General features: G+C 39.9%; 1 protein-coding gene across 1 annotated transcript in view; it reads left to right on the forward strand.

The window, feature by feature from the left end:
* Positions 1–21,050, forward strand: part of nudcd1 (NudC domain containing 1) — a 56,507-nt gene that overhangs the window by 30,258 nt on the left and 5,199 nt on the right. The window contains exons 8-9 of the mRNA XM_061931106.2: positions 4,798–4,923; positions 18,063–18,222. Of these exons, the coding sequence (XP_061787090.1) occupies positions 4,798–4,923; positions 18,063–18,222 (286 nt within the window). The remainder of the gene's footprint in view (positions 1–4,797; positions 4,924–18,062; positions 18,223–21,050) is intronic.

Genomic DNA, 21,050 nt, shown 5'->3' on the forward strand with positions numbered 1-21,050 from the left:
TGTATTATCATTAAACACCTTAACTTGTTAACAATATTAACTATATGTGTTAAACATGCTTGCATTATCTTTAAACACCTTTAACTTATTAACAATATTAACTATATGTGTTAAACATGCTTTTATTATCATTAAACACCTTTAACTTGTTAACAATATTAACTATATGTGTTAAACATGCTTGTATTATCTTTAAACACCTTTAACTTATTAATAATATTAACTATATGTATTAAACATGCTTGTATTATCATTAAACACCTTCAACTTGTTAACAATATTAACTATATGTATTAAACATGCTTGCATTATCTTTAAACACCTTTAACTTGTTAACAATATTAACTATATGTATTAAACATACTTGTATTATCATTAAACACCTTTAATTTATTAACAATATTAACTATATGTATTAAACATTCTTGTATTATCATTAAACACCTTTAATTTATTAACAATATTAACTATATGTATTAAACATGATTGCATTATCATTAAACACCTTTAATTTTTTAACAATATTAACTATGTGTTAAACATGCTTACATTATCATTAAACACCTTTAACTTGTTAACAAAAACATATGTTTCATAAATAATTAAATATAAATTATATATATGAATGAGGTACCGGTAGATCCCCACGACTTGATCAATTGAAAAGTAGCTCGCCTGCAGAAAAAGTGTGAGCACCCCTGGTCTAAAGGGTAACTACATTTTTTTGGTGGAATTTTGCCTATCATTCACAATCCTGATGTAAGACAAGAACACATTTTTCTTTTTTTAATGCATACTAATTAGTAAAATACGGCAAGTATGAGGCGGCTAACAATGCAGCCATTGGCAATACACTCTTCCGCCCATAAAGTCCACTAAAAACATAAAAAAAAACGTGAAAAATAATACATTTACATCTCGTGTTCTGAATATTAACCAAGTATTAGCGATATTGTTGTTATAAACGCTAACGCAGAGGAACTACTTTTAGCAGTTTCACGATCACGGGGCGCTAACTAGTTTATGCTGCTATATTGACACACTGAGCTGCTGCTGCTCCGTCACCTCTGAGTTGGTGAAAGTTAATTCTAGATTATAAATCATGCCTCTCACCTGGATAGTAGAATGTTGTGAACATAAACTGAGAAGTTGGTCAACTTTGACATCCAACTTAGGAGAAGGCGAGAAAAACACGGAAAGGCGCTCGTTTTAGGTATCTTTTTTTTTTTTTACGGTTGTCCCTATACAAATATTTTGGTACCGGTACCAAAATGTATTTCGATACTTTTCTAAATAAAGGGGACCACAAAAAATGTCATTATTGTCTTTATTTGAACAAAAGATGTTAGTGTACATGAAACATATGTTTATTATTGTAGTTTAGTCCTTAAATAAAATAGTGAACATACTAGACAACTTGTCTTTTAGTAGTAAGTAAACAAACAAAGACTCCTAATTAGTCTATGCAGTAACATATTGTGTCATTTATACACCTATTATTTTGTACACTTTATAAAGGACAAACTGTAAAAATTGATTATTCATCTACTTGTTCATTTACTGTTAAAATCTGCTTATTTTCTGTTTCAACATGTTCTATCTACACTTCTGTTAAAATGTAATAATTACTTATTCTTCTCTTCTTTGATACTTGACATTAGTTTTGGATGATACCACACATTTAGGTATGGATCCGATACCAAGTAGTTACAGGATCATACATTGGTCATATTCAAAGTCCTCATGTGTCCAGGGACTTATTTACTGACTTTATAAACATAATATGAATTAAAAAAAAAGGAAAACAGATTTTTTGATGACAAAAAATATCCATAGTAGTATCGACTAGATACGCTCATGTACTTGGTATCATTACAGTGGATGTCAGGTGTAGATCCACATTTGTTTATATTGTGACGCCGGTGAGCTATTGTATCTTCCTACGGTGTGTAGTGAAGCATTTTTAGCTATTCCTCGTCCTCCAGTGATAATAATACTTGCAAGAAACATACTTTATTCGTCGCCATGGAGGCGAGTATTAGTGATTTAGAAGTAGCTAAAACACTTCCGATGGACGTTAGCCGCGAGCTGGCTAGCCATGTGTTAAAGCAGCTCTTCCTGAGGGTGTTTCATTGTTATAACTTCACCTTTATCTTTACTTTTTACACCAAAATGCGTCCATTCTCCCTTTTCTGTCTACACACTGTGTCTGCTTGTAAGTACTCCGTGTGTGTGCCGCCGAACATGCTCCTCTGCTTGTAAAACCAGCAATGTCACCACATAAAAAAGGGGGGCAGGGAACTGGTACTTTTCAGAGGCGGTATAGTACCGAATAGGATTTATCAGTATCGCGGTACTATACTGGTACAACCCTAGTACCTATTGAGAACAGAGCTCGCTTGACCACCACGCGTATTTAATGGGCGGTAGAAAAAGGATGGACGGATGGACTTGAGGTCAGTAAAATCCAAGCAATTGTTGGGAAATATGTCGTGAACAATGGCGCTCGCCCTCCAAAATGGATTCCGGCAATGCATAGTGGGATAGTACCGTGAAAAATCCGAAGCTGTCTATTAAAAGGCCCAGTGGCCACATGCGTGGACAGCACCTTTTAAGCTCCTATTTCCAAAATTGTGTACACTACTAAATTGGGGTCTTATGGCCGCTTATGTGGACACTTATACTGCCATCTGGTGGTGTCAGAAGAGTATAACATACAAACTCTGTTTCCATATGAGTTGGGAAATTGTGTTAGATGTAAATATAAACGGAATACAATGATTTGCAAATCATTTTCAACTCATATTCAGTTGAATATGCTACAAAGACAACATATTTGATGTTCAAACTGATAAACTTTCTTTTTTTGTTGCAAATAATCATTAAGTTTAGAATTTGATGGCAGCAACATGTGACAAAGAAGTTGGGAAAGGTGGCAATAAATACTGATAAAGTTGAGGAATGCTCATCAAACACTTATTTGGAACATCCCACAGGTGTGCAGGCTAATTGGGAACAGGTGGGTGCCATGATTGGGTATAAAAACAGCTTCCCAAAAAATGTTCAGTCTTTCACAAGAAAGGATGGGGCGAGGTACACCCCTTTGTCCACAACTGCGTGAGCAAATAGTCAAACAGTTTAAGAACAACGTTTCTCAAAGTGCAATTGCAAGAAATTTAGGGATTTCAACATCTACGGTCCATAATATCATCAAAAGGTTCAGAGAATCTGGAGAAATCACTCCACGTAAGCGGCATGACCGGAAACCAACATTGAATGACCGTGACCTTCCATCCCTCAGACGGCACTGTATCAAAAACCGACATCAATCTCTAAAGGATATCACCACATGGGCTCAGGAGCACTTCAGAAAACCACTGTCAGTAACTACAGTTGGTCGCTACATCTGTAAGTGCAAGTTAAAGCTCTACAATGCAAAGCGAAAGCCATTTATCAACAACACCCAGAAACACCGCAGGCTTCTCTGGGCCCGAGATCATCTAAGATGGACTCATGCAAAGTGGAAAAGTGTTCTGTGGTCTGACGAGTCCACATTTCAAATTGTTTGTGGAAATATTCGACATCGTGTCATCCGGACCAAAGGGGAAGCGAACCATCCAGACTGTTATCGATGCAAAGTTCAAAAGCCAGCATGTGTGATGGTATGGGGGTGTATTAGTGCCCAAGACATGGGTAACTTACACATCTGTGAAGGCACCATTAATGCTGAAAGGTACATACAGGTTTTGGAACAACATATGCTGCCATCTAAGCGCCGTCTTTTTCATGGACGCCCCTGCTTATTTCAGCAAGACAATGCCAAGCCACATTCAGCACGTGTTACAACAGCGTGGCTTCGTAAAAAAAGAGTGCGGGTACTTTCCTGGCCCGCCTGCAGTCCAGACCTGTCTCCCATCGAAAATGTGTGGCGCATTATGAAGCGTAAAATACGACAGCGGAGACCCCGGACTGTTGAACGACTGAAGCTCTACATAAAACAAGAATGGGAAATAATTCCACTTTCAAAGCTTCAACAATTAGTTTTCTCAGTTTATTCAGTGTTGTTAAAAGAAAAGGTGATGTAACACAGTGGTGAACATGCCCTTTCCCAACTACTTTGGCACGTGTTGCAGCCATGAAATTCTAAGTTAATTATTATTTGCAAAAAAAAAAAAAAGTTTATGAGTTTGAACATTAAATATGTTGTCTTTGTAGCATATTCAACTGAATATGGGTTGAAAAGGATTTGCAAATCATTGTATTCCGTTTATATTTACATCTAACACAATTTCCCAACTCATATGGAAATGGGGTTTGTACAATGGAATTTTGAAAAAAATAAGAATGAGCATGTCACTAAACATGAAGTACACGTTTGTGTACTTATGGACTAAGTACATCATATCAAAAGATGATTCTTTGTTTTTATTATAATTAGGGTCCAATAAGCCCAAATAGCAAAGAGAAATAAAAAAAAAGCATGTAAACAACTTTAAGAGGTTAAAGGCTCTGACTCCAATGTAGCAGCCTTTCAATGTTTGTCCTCTCCTTTATACAAGTTGTCCCCTCCAACTTTTAAATGAGCCTGCATCCATTGTGACCAACAACCCCCTCCAGTTGCTCCGAGCCTCCTTCCGCCCTCCTCGCCCTCACATTTTTGCCCACTTCCTCCCAGCCCACGTTAGCATCATCTGTTCCCACTTGAGGGTCTCCATGCTAATCAGGCGCTGCTTCAATGCTAATCAATGCAAACGGGAGAATAACCCGCCGCCTTCTGTTGTCCCCGTCGCTTCCCAGCTCGCCAACCCCGACAAGGACAAGCCGGCCTGCAACTCCCAGGAGCTGGAGGACTGCGACGGACTACCGGACGACACCTCCAGCCTCACGCACTTTGACGGCGAGTCACTCAAGCCCACTCAGGTGGTAAGTAGAGGGGTACGCACTTGAACACCGGCGCTCGCTGTCTGTTACCACCTTTGACTTCCTTCTGCGCCTCTCCAATGGTGGATTCATGAGGGCACACCTGTAACTATTTTAAAAACACAACTAGACCTTTATTAGGAAAGGAACCATATTTCAGTGTTTCCACTTACAACGCCACTCCCAACACTGCAAAAAGTGAAATCTAAGTAAGATGAAATATCTCAAATAAGGGTGATATTTGCTTACTTTCTGTCTGATGAGATAATTCTTCTCACTAAGCAGATTTTATGTTAGTGTGTTTTACTCACACTTGCCAACCCTCCCGAATTTTCCGGGAGACTCACGAAATTCAGCGCCTCTCCTGAAAACCCCCCGGGACAAATATTCTCCCGAAAATCTCCCGATTTTCAGCCGGAGCTGGAGGCCACGCCCCCTCCAGCTCCATGCGGACCTGAGTGAGGACAGCCTTTTTTCACGACAGGAGGACAACAGGGTGACAAGAACTAAATCATCCAGACTAGAGATACATTGTATTATTATGTTTATCTTACCTAAAAATAAATATATTTATTAATTAAAAAAAAAAAAAAACTAAATCAATTTTTACTATATTTTGCTAAAAACATCAACATTTATTGTATTTTTATTTGTATTTTTTCTGACTCCTTATTACATCCAGGCATTAGAATTATACATTAAAATAAACATATTTGAAATAATTAATTTTAAATTATCATAATAATTCATTTAAAATGACCATATTTAATTATTAAAATAATTGCTTGTTTATCAACAACTTTAGCATTTTATTCATTACATTTTGAAGCTCTCAGAAGCCAAGTTATGTTATATTCCTTAAGATTTATTTATGCAAGTTTGAAGTATCAATTATCCAAACACAGTTTTGTTTGCATATTTTCAGGATGTGTATGTATATATATATATATATATATATATGTGTATGAAATACTTGACTTGGTGAATTCTAGCTGTCAATATACTCCTCCCCTCTTAGCCACGCCCCCACCACGCCCTACCACGCCCCCACCCCCCACCTCCCGAAATCGGAGGTCTCAATGTTGGCAAGTATGGTTTTACTTGTTTTAAGTGTTTTGGTCCTAAATGATCTCAGTAAGATATTACAGATTGTTGCTGAGATGTGATGACCTATATTGAGTAAAACATGCTTGAAACTAGAATATCAAGTGTTGCAAAGCTGTGTCATCAACACTCACAAGTATAAAACTACTTTTTTAAAGTAATCATTACTTACTTCAAGCATGAAAAAAAAAAAATGTATGCATATCATTATGTCAAGATAATGGCACTAAGAATATTTTTCAACATATTGAGCAAAAAGGTCTCTCTTTTTTTTTTCTACCAAGAAAAGTGCACTTATTAGTGAGAATATACTTATTTTAAGGTATTTTTGGCTTCATTGAGGTTAGCTAATTTTACTTGTTTTGGAAAGTCTTGACAAGCCAAATGTTCTTGTTCTATTGGCAGATAATTTTGCTTAGTTCAAATAAAATACCCCTCATTTTTTTTTCTTTTTTTCTTCTTGTTTTTGAACACTGACTTTTTGCAGTGAAGAATGTCAATTATATTATTCTACACCAAAATTCATCTATTTATTACATTTCTTCCACTTCTTCCTCTTCTTCTTCTCCAGATTTTGGCGCGCTCTACCTTCCACATTTTTCACCCGATTCAACCCGATTCAAAAATTCCCTGAATTCCACACTGCAAAAAGTCAGTGTTCAAAAACAAGAAAAAAAAATACAAAAATGAGGGGTATTTTACTTGAACTAAGCAAAATTATCTGCCAATAGAACAAGAAAATTTGGCTTGTCAAGACTTTCCAAAACATGTCAAATGAGCTAACCTCAATGAACCCAAAAATAGCTTAAAATAAGTATATTCTCACTAATAACAAGTGTGCTTTTCTTGGTAGAAAAAAAAAAAAGGAGACCTTTTTGCTCAATATGTTGAAAAATATTCTTAAATGAAGTAAATGCTAGTGCCATTATCTTGACATAATGATATGCGCCCTCCATCTGTTGACTCAATTGTTAGATATTTATTTACAATTTAAAAAAAAAAAAAAAAATCCAACCCTATGTGTTCATGTCTTACATAAGGAAAAACACATCTCTTTACAATGTTTGCGTATTTCCAGTATGACTGATCTAATATGGTCAAAGGGCAGAAACGTTACTCTCGCGACGTCATCCGACCCCGAATCGACGGAAATTGCCGAAAATGTTCTGAGTGGAAACGAAAAATGTCCAACTGAATCTGTGGCATTTTGTGATGTTTAGACAATATTTTCATGTACTTTGTGGATTAAATAAAGTTGTTTATATAAAGAAAACACAATTAAGCATACAAAGTCAACTGGTTTTTCCATTTACTGGTACTTTAAGTAGACATAATGCATTATATTATATCAAGGGAAGTTAATAATACTGCTGTTTGGATTTAAAAAAGCAAACGTAGGTCACATTTGTCTACTACCAGGTGGGAAATGAATGAATTATAATCTAGAATTGATTTTTAGCAAGTTTGAGGCCAGGCAGAAGGGAGCATTAGTTCACTGCTATCAATGCTCCGCTAAAATAGTCTGTCTGCGTTAGCACTTATAATAACAACACAATTCATATTTGGTTAATTTCAGGTCACGGCATGTAGATGGGAGTATTGTTGGCTTTTTCTAAAATAGTCAGTCTGAGTTAGCACTTATAATAACAATATCTTTTAAATTTTCGTTAATTTCAGGTCACGGCATGTAAATGGGCGTATTGTTGGCTTTTTCTAAAATAGTCAGTCTGCGTTAGCACTTATAATAACAACACAATTCATATTTGGTTAATTTCAGGTCACGGCATGTACCGGTAGATGGGGTATTGTTGGCTTTTTCTAAAATAGTCAGTCTGAGTTAGAACTTATAATAACAAAATCTTTTATATTTGGTTAATTTCAGGTCGCGCCATGTAAATGGGGTATTGTTGGCTTTTTCGAAAATAGTCTGTCTGCGTTAGCACTTATAATAACAACACAATTCATATTTGGTTAATTTCAGGTCACGGCATGTACATGGGGTATTGTTGGCTTTTTCTAAAATAGTCAGTCTGAGTTAGCACTTATAATAACAATATCTTTTATATTTGGTTAATTTCAGGTCATGACATGTAAATTGAGTATTGTTGGCACGTTCTAAAATAGTCTGTCTGAGTTAGCACTTATAATAACAATATAGTTCATATTTGGTTAATTTCAGGTCACGACATGTAAATGGGGTGTTGTTGGCTTTTTCTAAAATAGTCAGTCTGAGTTAGCACTTATAATAACAATATCTTTTATATTTGGTTAATTTCAGGTCGCGCCATGTAAATGGGGTATTGTTGTTTTTTTCTAAAATAGTCTGTCTGCGTTAGCACTTATAATAACAACACAATTCATATTTGGTTAATTTCAGGTCACGACATGTAGATGGGGTATTGTTGGCTTTTTCTAAAATAGTCAGTCTGAGTTAGCACTTATAATAACAATATCTTTTATATTTGGTTAATTTCAGGTCATGACATGTAAATTGAGTATTGTTGGCACGTTCTAAAATAGTCAGTCTGAGTTCGCACTTATAATAACAATACCTTTTATATTTGGTTAATTTCAGGTCATGACATGTAAATTGAGTATTGTTGGCACGTTCTAAAATAGTCAGTCTGAGTTCGCACTTATAATAACAATATCTTTTATATTTGGTTAATTTCAGGTCATGACATGTAAATTGAGTATTGTTGGCATGTTCTAAAATAGTCTGTCTGAGTTAGCACTTATAATAACAATGTAGTTCATATTTGGTTAATTTCAGGTCACGACATGTAAATGGGGTGTTGTTGGCTTTTTCTAAAATAGTCAGTCTGAGTTAGCACTTATAATAACAATATCTTTTATATTTGGTTAATTTCAGGTCACGCCATGTAAATGGGGTATTGTTGGCTTTTTCTAAAATAGTCTGTCTGCGTTAGCACTTATAATAACAACACAATTCATATTTGGTTAATTTCAGGTCACGGCATGTAGATGGGGTATTGTTGGCTTTTTCTAAAATAGTCAGTCTGAGTTAGCACTTATAATAACAATATCTTTTATATTTGGTTAATTTCAGGTCATGACATGTAAATTGAGTATTGTTGGCACGTTCTAAAATAGTCAGTCTGAGTTCGCACTTATAATAACAATATCTTTTATATTTGGTTAATTTCAGGTCATGACATGTAAATTGAGTATTGTTGGCACGTTCTAAAATAGTCTGTCTGAGTTAGCACTTATAATAACAATATAGTTCATATTTGGTTAATTTCAGGTCACGACATGTAAATGGGGTGTTGTTGGCTTTTTCTAAAATAGTCAGTCTGAGTTAGCATTTATAATAACAATATCTTTTAAATTTTCGTTAATTTCAGGTCACGGCATGTAAATGGGAGTATTGTTGGCTTTTTCTAAAATAGTCAGTCTGCGTTAGCACTTATAATAACAACACAATTCATATTTGGTTAATTTCAGGTCACGGCACGTAGATGGGGTATTGTTGGCTTTTTCTAAAATAGTCAGTCTGAGTTAGAACTTATAATAACAATATCTTTTATATTTGGTTAATTTCAGGTCATGACATGTAAATTGAGTATTGTTGGCACGTTCTAAAATAGTCAGTCTGAGTTCGCACTTATAATAACAATATCTTTTATATTTGGTTAATTTCAGGTCATGACATGTAAATTGAGTATTGTTGGCACGTTCTAAAATAGTCTGTCTGAGTTAGCACTTATAATAACAATATAGTTCATATTTGGTTAATTTCAGGTCACGACATGTAAATGGGGTGTTGTTGGCTTTTTCTAAAATAGTCAATCTGAGTTAGCACTTATAATAACAATATCTTTTATATTTGGTTAATTTCAGGTCATGACATGTAAATTGAGTATTGTTGGCACGTTCTAAAATAGTCTGTCTGAGTTAGCACTTATATAACAATGTAGTTCATATTTGGTTAATTTCAGGTCACGACATGTAAATGGGGTGTTGTTGGCTTTTTCTAAAATAGTCAGTCTGAGTTAGCACTTATAATAACAATATCTTTTATATTTGGTTAATTTCAGGTCACGCCATGTAAATGGGGTATTGTTGGCTTTTTCTAAAATAGTCTGTCTGCGTTAGCACTTATAATAACAATATATAATTCATATTTGCTTAATTTCAGGTCACGACATGTAAATGGAATATTGTTTGCAGTTTCTGGATATTTTAGAGCGTTTTATTGCCTGCAATGGAGGACCCTCCATCTGTTGACTCAGTTCATCCCAGGGAACAAGAAGGCTACTCCGGCTGCTGGCCACCTTCTCGCCCCCTCGTCACGCTTTGCCAGTTTTATCGCGCTCCTTGCGCGAGTGCACAAAACCTCTCCGAAGAGTTCTTCCGATAAAAATAATCTCAGAACCTACACATTGAATTACCTGGAAGAGCGTCCTCCTTCGTCTGCCGTCCTCACAGAATCACCTAGAAGAGAACGCTTAATGTCCACGGCTAATGGTCTTCTTTCACTTTCTTTTTGTGTCCACGACAAAGCTCCTGCAGGAGTCCACTCCACTGTGGAATGAATGGCAGACTTCTAATTAGGACGAATGTCAGCAAAAGCCCTTTAATGCTGCCCACAAACAACCATCAATCTTTTGAAGGCTATCAGTGACCGTGTGAGCATGTGCAACATCGCCCAGGAAGCCTTACCTTCCCATTCTTCTTCCTCCATTTACCCGCTCGCTGGCCTGTTTTTTTCCTGACCCCTTTCATCTTCAAATTGTAGCACATCCTATTAATTTAGCTCCTTTTGTTTGTCCGCCACTGCGCCCGACAGAAAAGACAGAGAGCTTGTGTGTTTACGTTTCCTGGCTTTCTCTTCCATGCACTTTGCCGTGGAGACCAGCCACAGCTCCATCATGGAGGATGTTTGAAAGTAGCGGTATAAATGGAAAGACAAGTTGCCTCCATGCTGAAGCTATTATCATAAATATCTGATGTGGAACACCTACAGACTTGCACTGTTTGCGAGTAAATAGAGTGAGGAAAATAATGCGCGCGTGATCTGTGACGTAGAGGAGGAACCACGGATCCCTTCCCAAACAACACCAATGCTAATCAACAAGGGTGTCTGTGGGGGGGCGTGGCCTGCGGACCTGCAGCGAAGCGGGGTGTGCCAGGACCGGCTTCGAGATTAGCGACAGGTGCGTAGATGGCACACCTGGGCTGGCTTATCTAATCACCTGTCGCTAATCTCGAAACCGGTCCTGGCACACCCCGCTTCGCTGCAGGTCCGCAGGCCAAGGCCCCCCCCCCCCCCCCCCCCCCCCACAGTGTCAAAACAATTTGAATTAATCGTGATTATTATTTGTAACGTTTCTTAATCAATAAAAAAAAAATCAAAAATCGATTTATAAAAATATATAATTTTTAATTAATTTTTTTATTTGTCCAACCACTCAGACGAATCATATAATTCAGTGTTTTTCAACCTTTTTTGAGCCAAGGCACATTTTTTGCGTTGAAAAAATGCGGAGGCACACCACCAGCAGAAATCATTAAAAAACGAAACTCAGTTGACAGTAAAAAGTCGTTGTCGCAATTGTTGGATATGACTTTAAAGCATAACCAAGCATCACTATAGCTCTTGTCTCAAAGTAAGTGTACTGTCACTACCTGTCACATCACACCCTGACTTATTTGGACTTTTTTGCTGTTTTCCTGTGTGTAGTGGTTTACTTCTTTTTGGTATTTTCCTGTAGCAGTTTCATGTCTTCCTTTGAGCGATATTTCCCGCATCTACTTTGTTTTTATCCTTCTTTGTGGGGGACATTGTCGATTGTCATGTCATGTTCGAATGTACATTGTGGACGCCGTCTTTGCTCCACAGTAAGTCTTTGCGCCACAGTAAGTCTTTGCTGTCGTCCAGCATTCTGTTTTTGTTTACTTTGTAGCCAGTTCAGTTTTAGTTTTGTTCTGCATAGCCTTCCCTAAGCTTCAATGCCTTTTCTTAGAGGCACTTTCCTTTTGTTTATTTTTGGTTTAAGCATTGGATACCTTTTTACCTGCACACTGCCTCCCGCTGTTTCCCACATCTACAAAGCAATTAGCTACCGGCTGCCACCTACTGATATGGAAGAGTATTACACGGTTACTCTGCCGAGTAGCACTCAACAACAACACATCATTTGCAGACTAGAATTACTGGTTTACAAAAAATATGTTTTACTCCTTATAGGTGAAACTAGATCTCCCATGGCACACCAGACTGTATCTCACGGCACAGTGGTTGAAAAACACTGATATAGTTGATGTAAATGATCTATATCTACTGTGCACATTTACTTTAGAAAAGAGAAGTGTTGGATACTTCTCTTGTTGCCTTATTTGTGTTTGACTTTATTAAACGTTGATCAGCGTGTGGCCCCTGGTGCAAAAATCCCAGGGGATTCCTAGAGGGCGCTAACTTCCCAGAGTGTTTTAAGCAAAACATCCCGCCCTCTTTCGGTATTTTTTCATACGTAATTAGGGATGGTTTTACCAAACTTGGTCATCTTATACGCATAGACCAAATTCCGTTGGTACTTTCGGATATCGATTCACTTAAAATCAAATGTGACATATTTGGATGCCGATCAGTCAAGCGGCACTCAGGACTAAGTAAGGTTGCATTTTGCAACACCAACAAAGCAAGTATGCTTGGTAAAAAAAACGCTCAAACGTAAATTAAGGCTTCACTCTTTCAAAATGTGCTAATTTGCATTGGATTTGCTATAGACAGGCTACTATTAGCGATTTGAACACCTCCAAATGTGGTAGTGAAAACTACAACTGACATGAATGTTACAATCAAACAGTCGGTGTGTAATAGGCACAATACTTACAGTGTAAACACTTTGTAGGGCGCAACATAAGGCATTCAGCTTCCTGGAAAAAAATCTACTTCCGAGTTGAGACGACGTACCATAGATAGCCTGTATAGTGCTGCCATCTAATGTATTGGAAGTGCAACTGCATTGCAAGCGTATTCACACACACGAAAATGCGGAACATTGGTACCGTTGGGTACCGGTACCAGTTCAAATGTGAACGGTACCCGTTCCTACACGCTATGATGTAAACGGCACACTAACACACATTAGCTGTGTGTGTTGTCAGAGAATGAAAGTGATTTAGCAAAGTTTAGCTACTAACTTTAGTTATCGATCGTAACAAAAACTGGACTTTGCTTCTGTTTGATGTATTTAGTGTTCGGACACTAGGGCTGCAGCCATCCATTATTTTAGTAATCGAGTAATCTATCAAGTAGTTTGTTTGATTAATTGAGTAATTGGATAAAACACACTTTATAGCCTCAATGTATTATAGTTTAAACAATATTTTTTCTGCTTGCCATTAACTTCATTCTTATTTTTTTTTGGGGGGGGGGGGGGGGGTAAATGCACATCATCAAAACTGAAATAGCAATAACGTCTGGATTTGAACTGTTTTTATTGTTGGACTCATTGAACAGTTAATCGAAGCAACAGAATATAAATGGAAGCTTTTTTTCGAGTCAATTTAAGAGGAGTGTGATTCCACCATAGTTGGAACACACCCTTAAAGAGAGGAACCACCACCCCGGTCTGCCAATCCAGAGGTACCGCCCCCGATGTCCACACGATGTGGCAGAATCTTGTCTACCAAGACAGCCCCACAGCATCCAGAGCCTTAAGGAACTCCGGGCGGATCTCATCCACCACCCGGGGCCTTGCCACCAAGGAGCTTTTTAACTACCTCAGCAACCTTAGCCCCAGAAATAGGAGAGTCCACCACAGATTCCCCAGGAACTGCTTCCTCATAGGAAGACGTGTTGGTGGGATTGAGGAGGTCTTCGAAATATTCCCTCAACATCCGTAGTCGAGGTCAACAGCACACCATCCCCACCATACACGGTGTTGACAGTGCACTGCTTCCCCTTCCTGAGGCGGCGGACGGTGGTCCAGAATCGCTTCGAAGCCGTCCAGAAGTCGTTTTCCATGGCTTTCCCGAACTCATCCCATGTCCGAGTTTTTGCCTCCGCGGCCAGCTGAAGCCAGTGTGGAAGAGAGTCCAACCCCTCTCGAGAGAACTGGTCTGGTTGGTCTGGAGAGGAGGCTACGCCGGATAGTCGAACCTCGGATTCAGGAGGAACAGTGTGGTTTTTGTCCTGGTCGTGGAACTGTGGACCAGCTCTATACTCTCGGCAGGGTCCTTGAGGGTGCATGGGAGTTTGCCCAACCAGTCTACATGTGCTTTGTGGACTTGGAGAAGGCATTCGACCGTGTCCCTCGGGAGGTCCTGTGGGTAGTGCTCAGAGAGTATGGGGTATCGGATTGTCTGATTGTGGCTGTCAGCTCCCTGTATGATCAGTGTCAGAGCTTGGTCCGCATTGCCGGCAGTAAATCGGACATGTTTCCAGTGAGGGTTGGACTCCGCCAAGGCTGCCCTTTGTCACAGATTCTGTTCATAACTTTTATGGACAGAATTTCTAGGCGCAGTCAAGGCGTTGAGGGGATCCGGTTTGGTGGCTGCAGGATTAGGTCTCTGCTTTTTGCAGATGATGTGGTCCTGATGGCTTCATCTGGCCAGGATCTTCAGCTCTCGCTGGATCGGTTCGCAGCCGAGTGTGAAGCGACTGGGATGAGAATCAGCACCTCCAAGTCCCAGTCCATGGTTCTCGCCCGGAAAAGGGTGGAGTGCCATCTCCGGGTTGGGGAGGAAGTGGAGGAGTTCAAGTACCTAGGAGTCTTGTTCACGAGTGGGGGAAGAGTGGATCGTGAGATCGACAGGCGGATCGGTGCGGCATCTTCAGTAATGCGGACGCTGTATCGATCTGTTGTGGTGAAGGAGCTGAGCCGGAAGGCAAAGCTCTCAATTTACCAGTCGATCTACGTTCCCATCCTCACCTATGGTCATGAGCTTTGGGTTATGACCGAAAGGACAAGATCACGGGTACAAGCGGCCGAAATGAGTTTCCTCCGTCGGGTGGCGGGTCTCTCCCTTAGAGATAGGGTGAGAAGCTCTGTCATCCGGGAGGAGCTCAAAGTAAAGCCGCTGCTCCTCCACATCGAGAGGAGCCAGGTGAGGTGGTTCGGGCATCTGGTGAGGATGCCACCCGAACGCCTCCCTAGGGAGGTGTTTAGGGCACGTCCAACCGGTAGGAGGCCACGGGGAAGACGCAGGACACGTTGGGAAGACTATGTCTCCCGGCTGGCCTGGGAACGCCTCGGGATCCCCCGGGAAGAGCTGGACGAAGTGGCTGGGGAGAGGAAAGTCTGGGCTTCCCTGCTTAGGCTGCTGCCCCCGCGACCCGACCTCGGATAAGCGGAAGAAGATGGATGGATGGATGGATGGCCAGCTGAAGCCGCACACCGCTTGGCCTGTCGGTACCTGTCTGCTGCCTCCAGAGTCCTATGAACTAAAAGAACCCAATAGGACTCTTTCTTCAGCTAGATGGCATCCCTCACCAGCGGGTTCTAGGATTACCGCCACCACAGGCACCAACCACCTTGAGGCCACAGCTCCGATTGGCCGCCTCGATAATAGAGGTACGGAACATGGTCCACTCGGACTCAATGTCTAGCACTTCCCTCGTGAAATGTTCAAAGTTCTTCCGGAGGTGGGAATTGAAACTCTGACAGGAGAGAGGCAATGTTGATGGTTCATTGGTGAGTACAACAAACAATGCTCCTCGCATCACTTGTGCAAAGAACATTTTAAAAAGGCTGAAGGAAACACAAAAGGTTGATGAGAGGAGGTGAACAAGACACGGCCTCAATCGCTCATGGTGGAAATAACCTGGAACTTCCGCCGTTATTTTATTTATTTTGCTTTTGTACCGTCGCCCTTTCACTGCGGTCCTTTTGAGCTTGAAGTCCTTGTAAACCTTTTGTGGATGGAGAACAGGTCCTTGCAAGTTATTGTGCAGCGAGCGCAGCTGGAAGTGTCCGTCAGCAATTATTATAGGGCGTTTAGTATCCTTTCAGCACAAGGTCCGCTTCATTTTCAGTTCCAGCAACGTGCTTCTTTTCATCGTCATCGTTCAAAACCCTCAGGGTCATTGTACAAACCCTGTTTCCATATGAGTTGGGAAATTGTGTTAGATGTAAATATAAACGGAATACAATGATTTGCAAATCCTTTTCAACCCATATTCAATTGAATGCACTACAAAGACAACATATTTGATGTTCAAACTCATAAACTTTATTTATTTTTTTGCAAATAATAATTAACTTAGAATTTCATGGCTGCAACACGTGCCAAAGTAGTTGGGAAAGGGCATGTTCACCACTGTGTTACATCACCTTTTCTTTTAACAACACTCAAACGATTGGGAACTGAGGAAACTAATTGTTGAAGCTTTGAAAGTGGAATTCTTTCCCATTCTTGTTTTATGTAGAGCTTCAGTCGTTCAACAGTCCGGGGTCTCCGCTGTCGTATTTTACGCTTCATAATGCGCCACACATTTTCGATGGGAGACAGGTCTGGACTGAAGGCGGGCCAGGAAAGTACCCGCACTCTTTTTTTACGAAGCCACGCTGTTGTAACACGTGCTGAATGTGGCTTGGCATTGTCTTGCTGAAATAAGCAGGGGCGTCCATGAAAAAGACGGCGCTTAGATGGCAGCATATGTTGTTCCAAAACCTGTATGTACCTTTCAGCATTAATGGTGCCTTCACAGATGTGTAAGTTACCCATGTCTTGGGCACTAATACACCCCCATACCATCACACATGCTGGCTTTTGAACTTTGCGTCGATAACAGTTTGGATGGTTCGCTTCCCCTTTGGTCCGGATGACACGATGTCGAATATTTCCAAAAACAATTTGAAATGTGGACTCGTCAGACCACAGAACACTTTTCCACTTTGCATGAGTCCATCTTAGATGATCTCGGGCCCAGAGAAGCCGGCGGCGTTCCTGGATGTTGTTGATAAATGGCTTTCGCTTTGCATAGTAGAGCTTTAACTTGCACTTACAGATGTAGCGACTAACTGTATTTAGTGACAGTGGTTTTCTGAAGTGTTCCTGAGCCCATGTGGTGATATCCTTTAGAGCTTGATGTCGGTTTTTGATACAGTCTGAGGGATCGAAGGTCACGGTCATTCAATGTTGGTTTCTGGCCATGCCGCTTACGTGGAGTGATTTCTCCAGATTCTCTGAACCTTTTGATGATATTATGGACCGTAGATGTTGAAATCCCTAAATTTCTTACAATTGCACTTTGACAAACGTTGTTCTTAAACTGTTTGTCTATTTGCTCACGCAGTTGTGGACAAAGGGGTGTACCTCGCCCCATCCTTTCTTGTGGAAGACTGAGCATTTTTTGGGAAGCTGTTTTTATACCCAATCATGGCACCCACCTGTTCCCAATTAGCCTGTTCACCTGTGGGATGTTCCAAATAAGTGTTTGATGAGCATTCCTCAACTTTATCAGTATTTATTGCCACCTTTCCCAACTTCTTTGTCACGTGTTGCTGGCATCAAATTCTAAAGTTAATGATCATTTGCAGAAAAAAAAAATGTTTATGAGTTTGAACATCAAATATGTTGTCTTTGTAGCATATTCAACTGAATATGGGTTGAAAAGGATTTGCAAATCATTGTATTCCGTTTATATTTACATCTAACACAATTTCCCAACTCATATGGAAACGGGGTTTGTAATATAAAATAGAAACGATGGCTAAAGAGCTCGGGTAAATTCAAATGTGCAAACGTGGCTTCCAGATGCATCCGTGATAAAAGCCTTCACTTTGTCCCGCATCTCGTCTCCTGTCTGTTTGGGTTCATCGCATAACGTGACCCGTTCCCCGCCGCCTCTCTGCCGTTTTGTCAGTCAACAAACGTGCCGGTTGCTGAGTGGCGAGAAAATGAGTTTTGGAGTGGAGGCGTGATGGCTCGCTGAAAGGTTGTCATTTGGGTCCACGGGGTTAGTTTAGGACCGCTGACAGCCTCAGAGACTCACCATAACACCAAACTTAAAACACAACAGCTGCCTTATGGATAACGATGGATATATTGATCTTGTGCTGCAGGTGAACCTGGGCAGCCACCAGTACCTGTTCACTGTGGACGTCAATCCCGCCGAGATGCCGTGTCTCTGCCTGAGGCACGATGTGGACGCTCTGCTGTGGCAGCCGCGGCCCGACATGCCCGCCGACATGTGGGAGCACGTCGCCACCTTTAACGCCCTGGGTAAGACAGACCATTCCATTTCCTACATGGAAAAAAAGAGCAAATACAGTGCAGTCCAGCCGGTGGCTAGCAGTAGGTTGGCATCACTTGGTGTAATACATAAACCAGGTCTATTCAGCCGAACATCACCCAAATAGGCTTGTTGAAACCATTGAAACTAGGGTGGCTCATGTATGCAGTATGCCCGCCACCCCGCAGGGGGCAACAGCGAGGAACGTGTGACAGTGAAGTAGCAGTGTGGTGAGAAAGAGAAGAAGACTACTCATTCAACACTGAAAAAAAAATCTAAATAAATTGCCAAAATCAGACATTTAACGACTGGACAAAGAAGTCCTGAAAAAAATCAAAATAGACTTAGACTTAGACAAACTTTAATGATCCACAAGGGTAATTGTTCCACACAGTAGCTCAGTTACAATGATGGAAAGTGTAAGGATGGAAAGGACAATGCAGGTATAAATAGACTAAATATAGCGATATAAAATATAACATATATACGTAATATTTACATAATATATGTACAGTATATTACAGTGACGTGCGGTGAGGTTGATGGCTGGTGAGGCACTGACTTCATCACAGTCAGATTTACAAACATATGAACCCTAAAGAGTATCTTATTCACCATTTGATTGGCAGCAGTTAACGGGTTATGTCTAAAAGCTCATACCAGCATTCTCTCCCGCTTGGCACTCAGCATCAAGGGTTGGAATTGGGGGTTAAATCACCAAAAATGATTCCCAGGCGCGGCGCCGCTGCTGCCCACTGCTCCCCTCACCTCCCAGGGGGTGAACAAGGGGATGGGTCAAATGCAGACGACAAATTTCATTACACCTAGTGTGTGTGTGACAATCATTGGTACTTTAACTTAACTTTAACTTTACACATACAAACTGTAGCACACAAAAAAGCACATTTAATAAAAAAAAAACATTATTATGGTCTTACCTTTACTTAGAAATTAAGTCCATGCGCCGCAACTAAAGCCCTCACTTAAACTTTCCACGTGCAAGATTGAATCTATTTAAAAAAAGTGTAACCGAGGGTTTATAAATGTCGCCTATACTGTATGAAACTACAAAATAACAAACACGGAGGCTCCAGTTTACACGAGGACCACTTTATTTACATTCTTTCAAAAACCTCCGCAACGTGACATCACTTTCGCTCTTAGCGCCTTCAAAATAAGAGCTCAAGGCATATACTGTATAACAGCGCATAACAGGAACTTAACATCACAAAGAGGAAAGCCCATGAAAATAGGTTACAAAAGTTATTTAATAAGAAGCCAAAAAGTGCAAAAACAATAATGTTCGTGTTGGAGGAGTTGTGAATTAGATACACCTGCAGTCTGCAGGTGTATCTAATGTTGTGTCCCTGCAGTCATTCACAACTCCTCCAACACCAACATTATTGTTTTTGCACTTTTTGGCTTCTTATGAAATAATTTTTTTAAATAGATTAAATCTTGCACGTGGAAAGTTTAAGTGTGGGCTTTAGTTGATACAACAATTCTACGGCGGGGGTGCAGGAGGCGAGCCTCAGCCAGTGCGTCTTTTGCAGCCGTTTTATGATCGCTCAGCACAAGAAATACGTTACACACATACAGTTGTTGACAAAATACACTGTACATTATATACCTCAGCTAACTAAACTATGGAAATGTATAATATAATTCATATAGCAATACAGTCTCACTGCACAGCAGGCTAGCAGTTAGCCGAGTCCGGAATTCATGTTGAGGCACTGAGTGACGTGCCTCAACTGGCTGCTGTTCACCGCACCGTCTCTTCTCAGTATTTGAACGGCAAATGTGAAAATTCAGCGATTTTGAATAAAAATAATCTAAAACTGGCGAAGTTAAATGGAAAATAACTTTATAGTATAATCACTGGATACATATAACAATTTAATTTAATTTTTTTATTTTTACATTTTTTTTCTTTCCATGATGGCATGTGAGGCCCCGCCTCACCTGCCTCTAGTGACTGCACGTCACTGGTATATTATATATACTGATATATTATGTCTATATCATATATACAATATATAACAATGACCATGTACAATATTACAGTATATGTGACAGCAGCAGCATAAAATAGAGAGTAAATCCAGCAGAAAATAGAAAATAGACATTAAAAACAAAGAGAAGTAGCTAACATGTCAGGTGTCAGGTAATAGACAGATATCATCTATTGCTGTATGGCGAGTGATTATACAGCTGGATGGAGTGCGGAATGAAGGAGTTCTTGAATGGAACACTGTGGGAAGGAAGCTGAAGGAGCCTGTTAGAGTATGAACTCCGCTTTCCCTCAATTGTCTGGTGGAGTGGGTGGGCAGGATTGTCCAGTGTCCTCCTGTCCCTCACTGACACAAACGCCTCCAACTGTTTGCCAATAGTTTGGCCGGCTTTCCGGATCAGTTTGTCAATCCGGTTTGAGTCCCTTTTGCTGGTGCTGCTGCCCCAACAAACCACTGCAAAGTACAGGGCACTGGCCACAACAAATCAAAATAAATTGCAAAAATCAGACATTTAACAACGACTAGACAAAGAAGTCCTGGAAAAAAAAAATCTAAATAAATTGCAAAAATCACACATTTAACAACGACTGGACAAAGAAGTCCTGAAAAAAATCTAAATACATTGCAAAAATCAGACATTTAACAACGACTGGACAAAGAAGCCCTGAAAAAAATCTAAAAACATTGCAAAAATCCGACATTTAACAACGACTGGACAAAGAAGTCCTGAAACAAATCTAAATAAATTGCAAAAATCTGACATTTAACAATGACTGGACAAAGAAGTCCTGAAAAAAAATCTA

Source organism: Nerophis lumbriciformis, linkage group LG37 (genome assembly GCF_033978685.3).
Source record: "Nerophis lumbriciformis linkage group LG37, RoL_Nlum_v2.1, whole genome shotgun sequence".
Lineage (NCBI taxonomy): Eukaryota > Metazoa > Chordata > Actinopteri > Syngnathiformes > Syngnathidae > Nerophis > Nerophis lumbriciformis.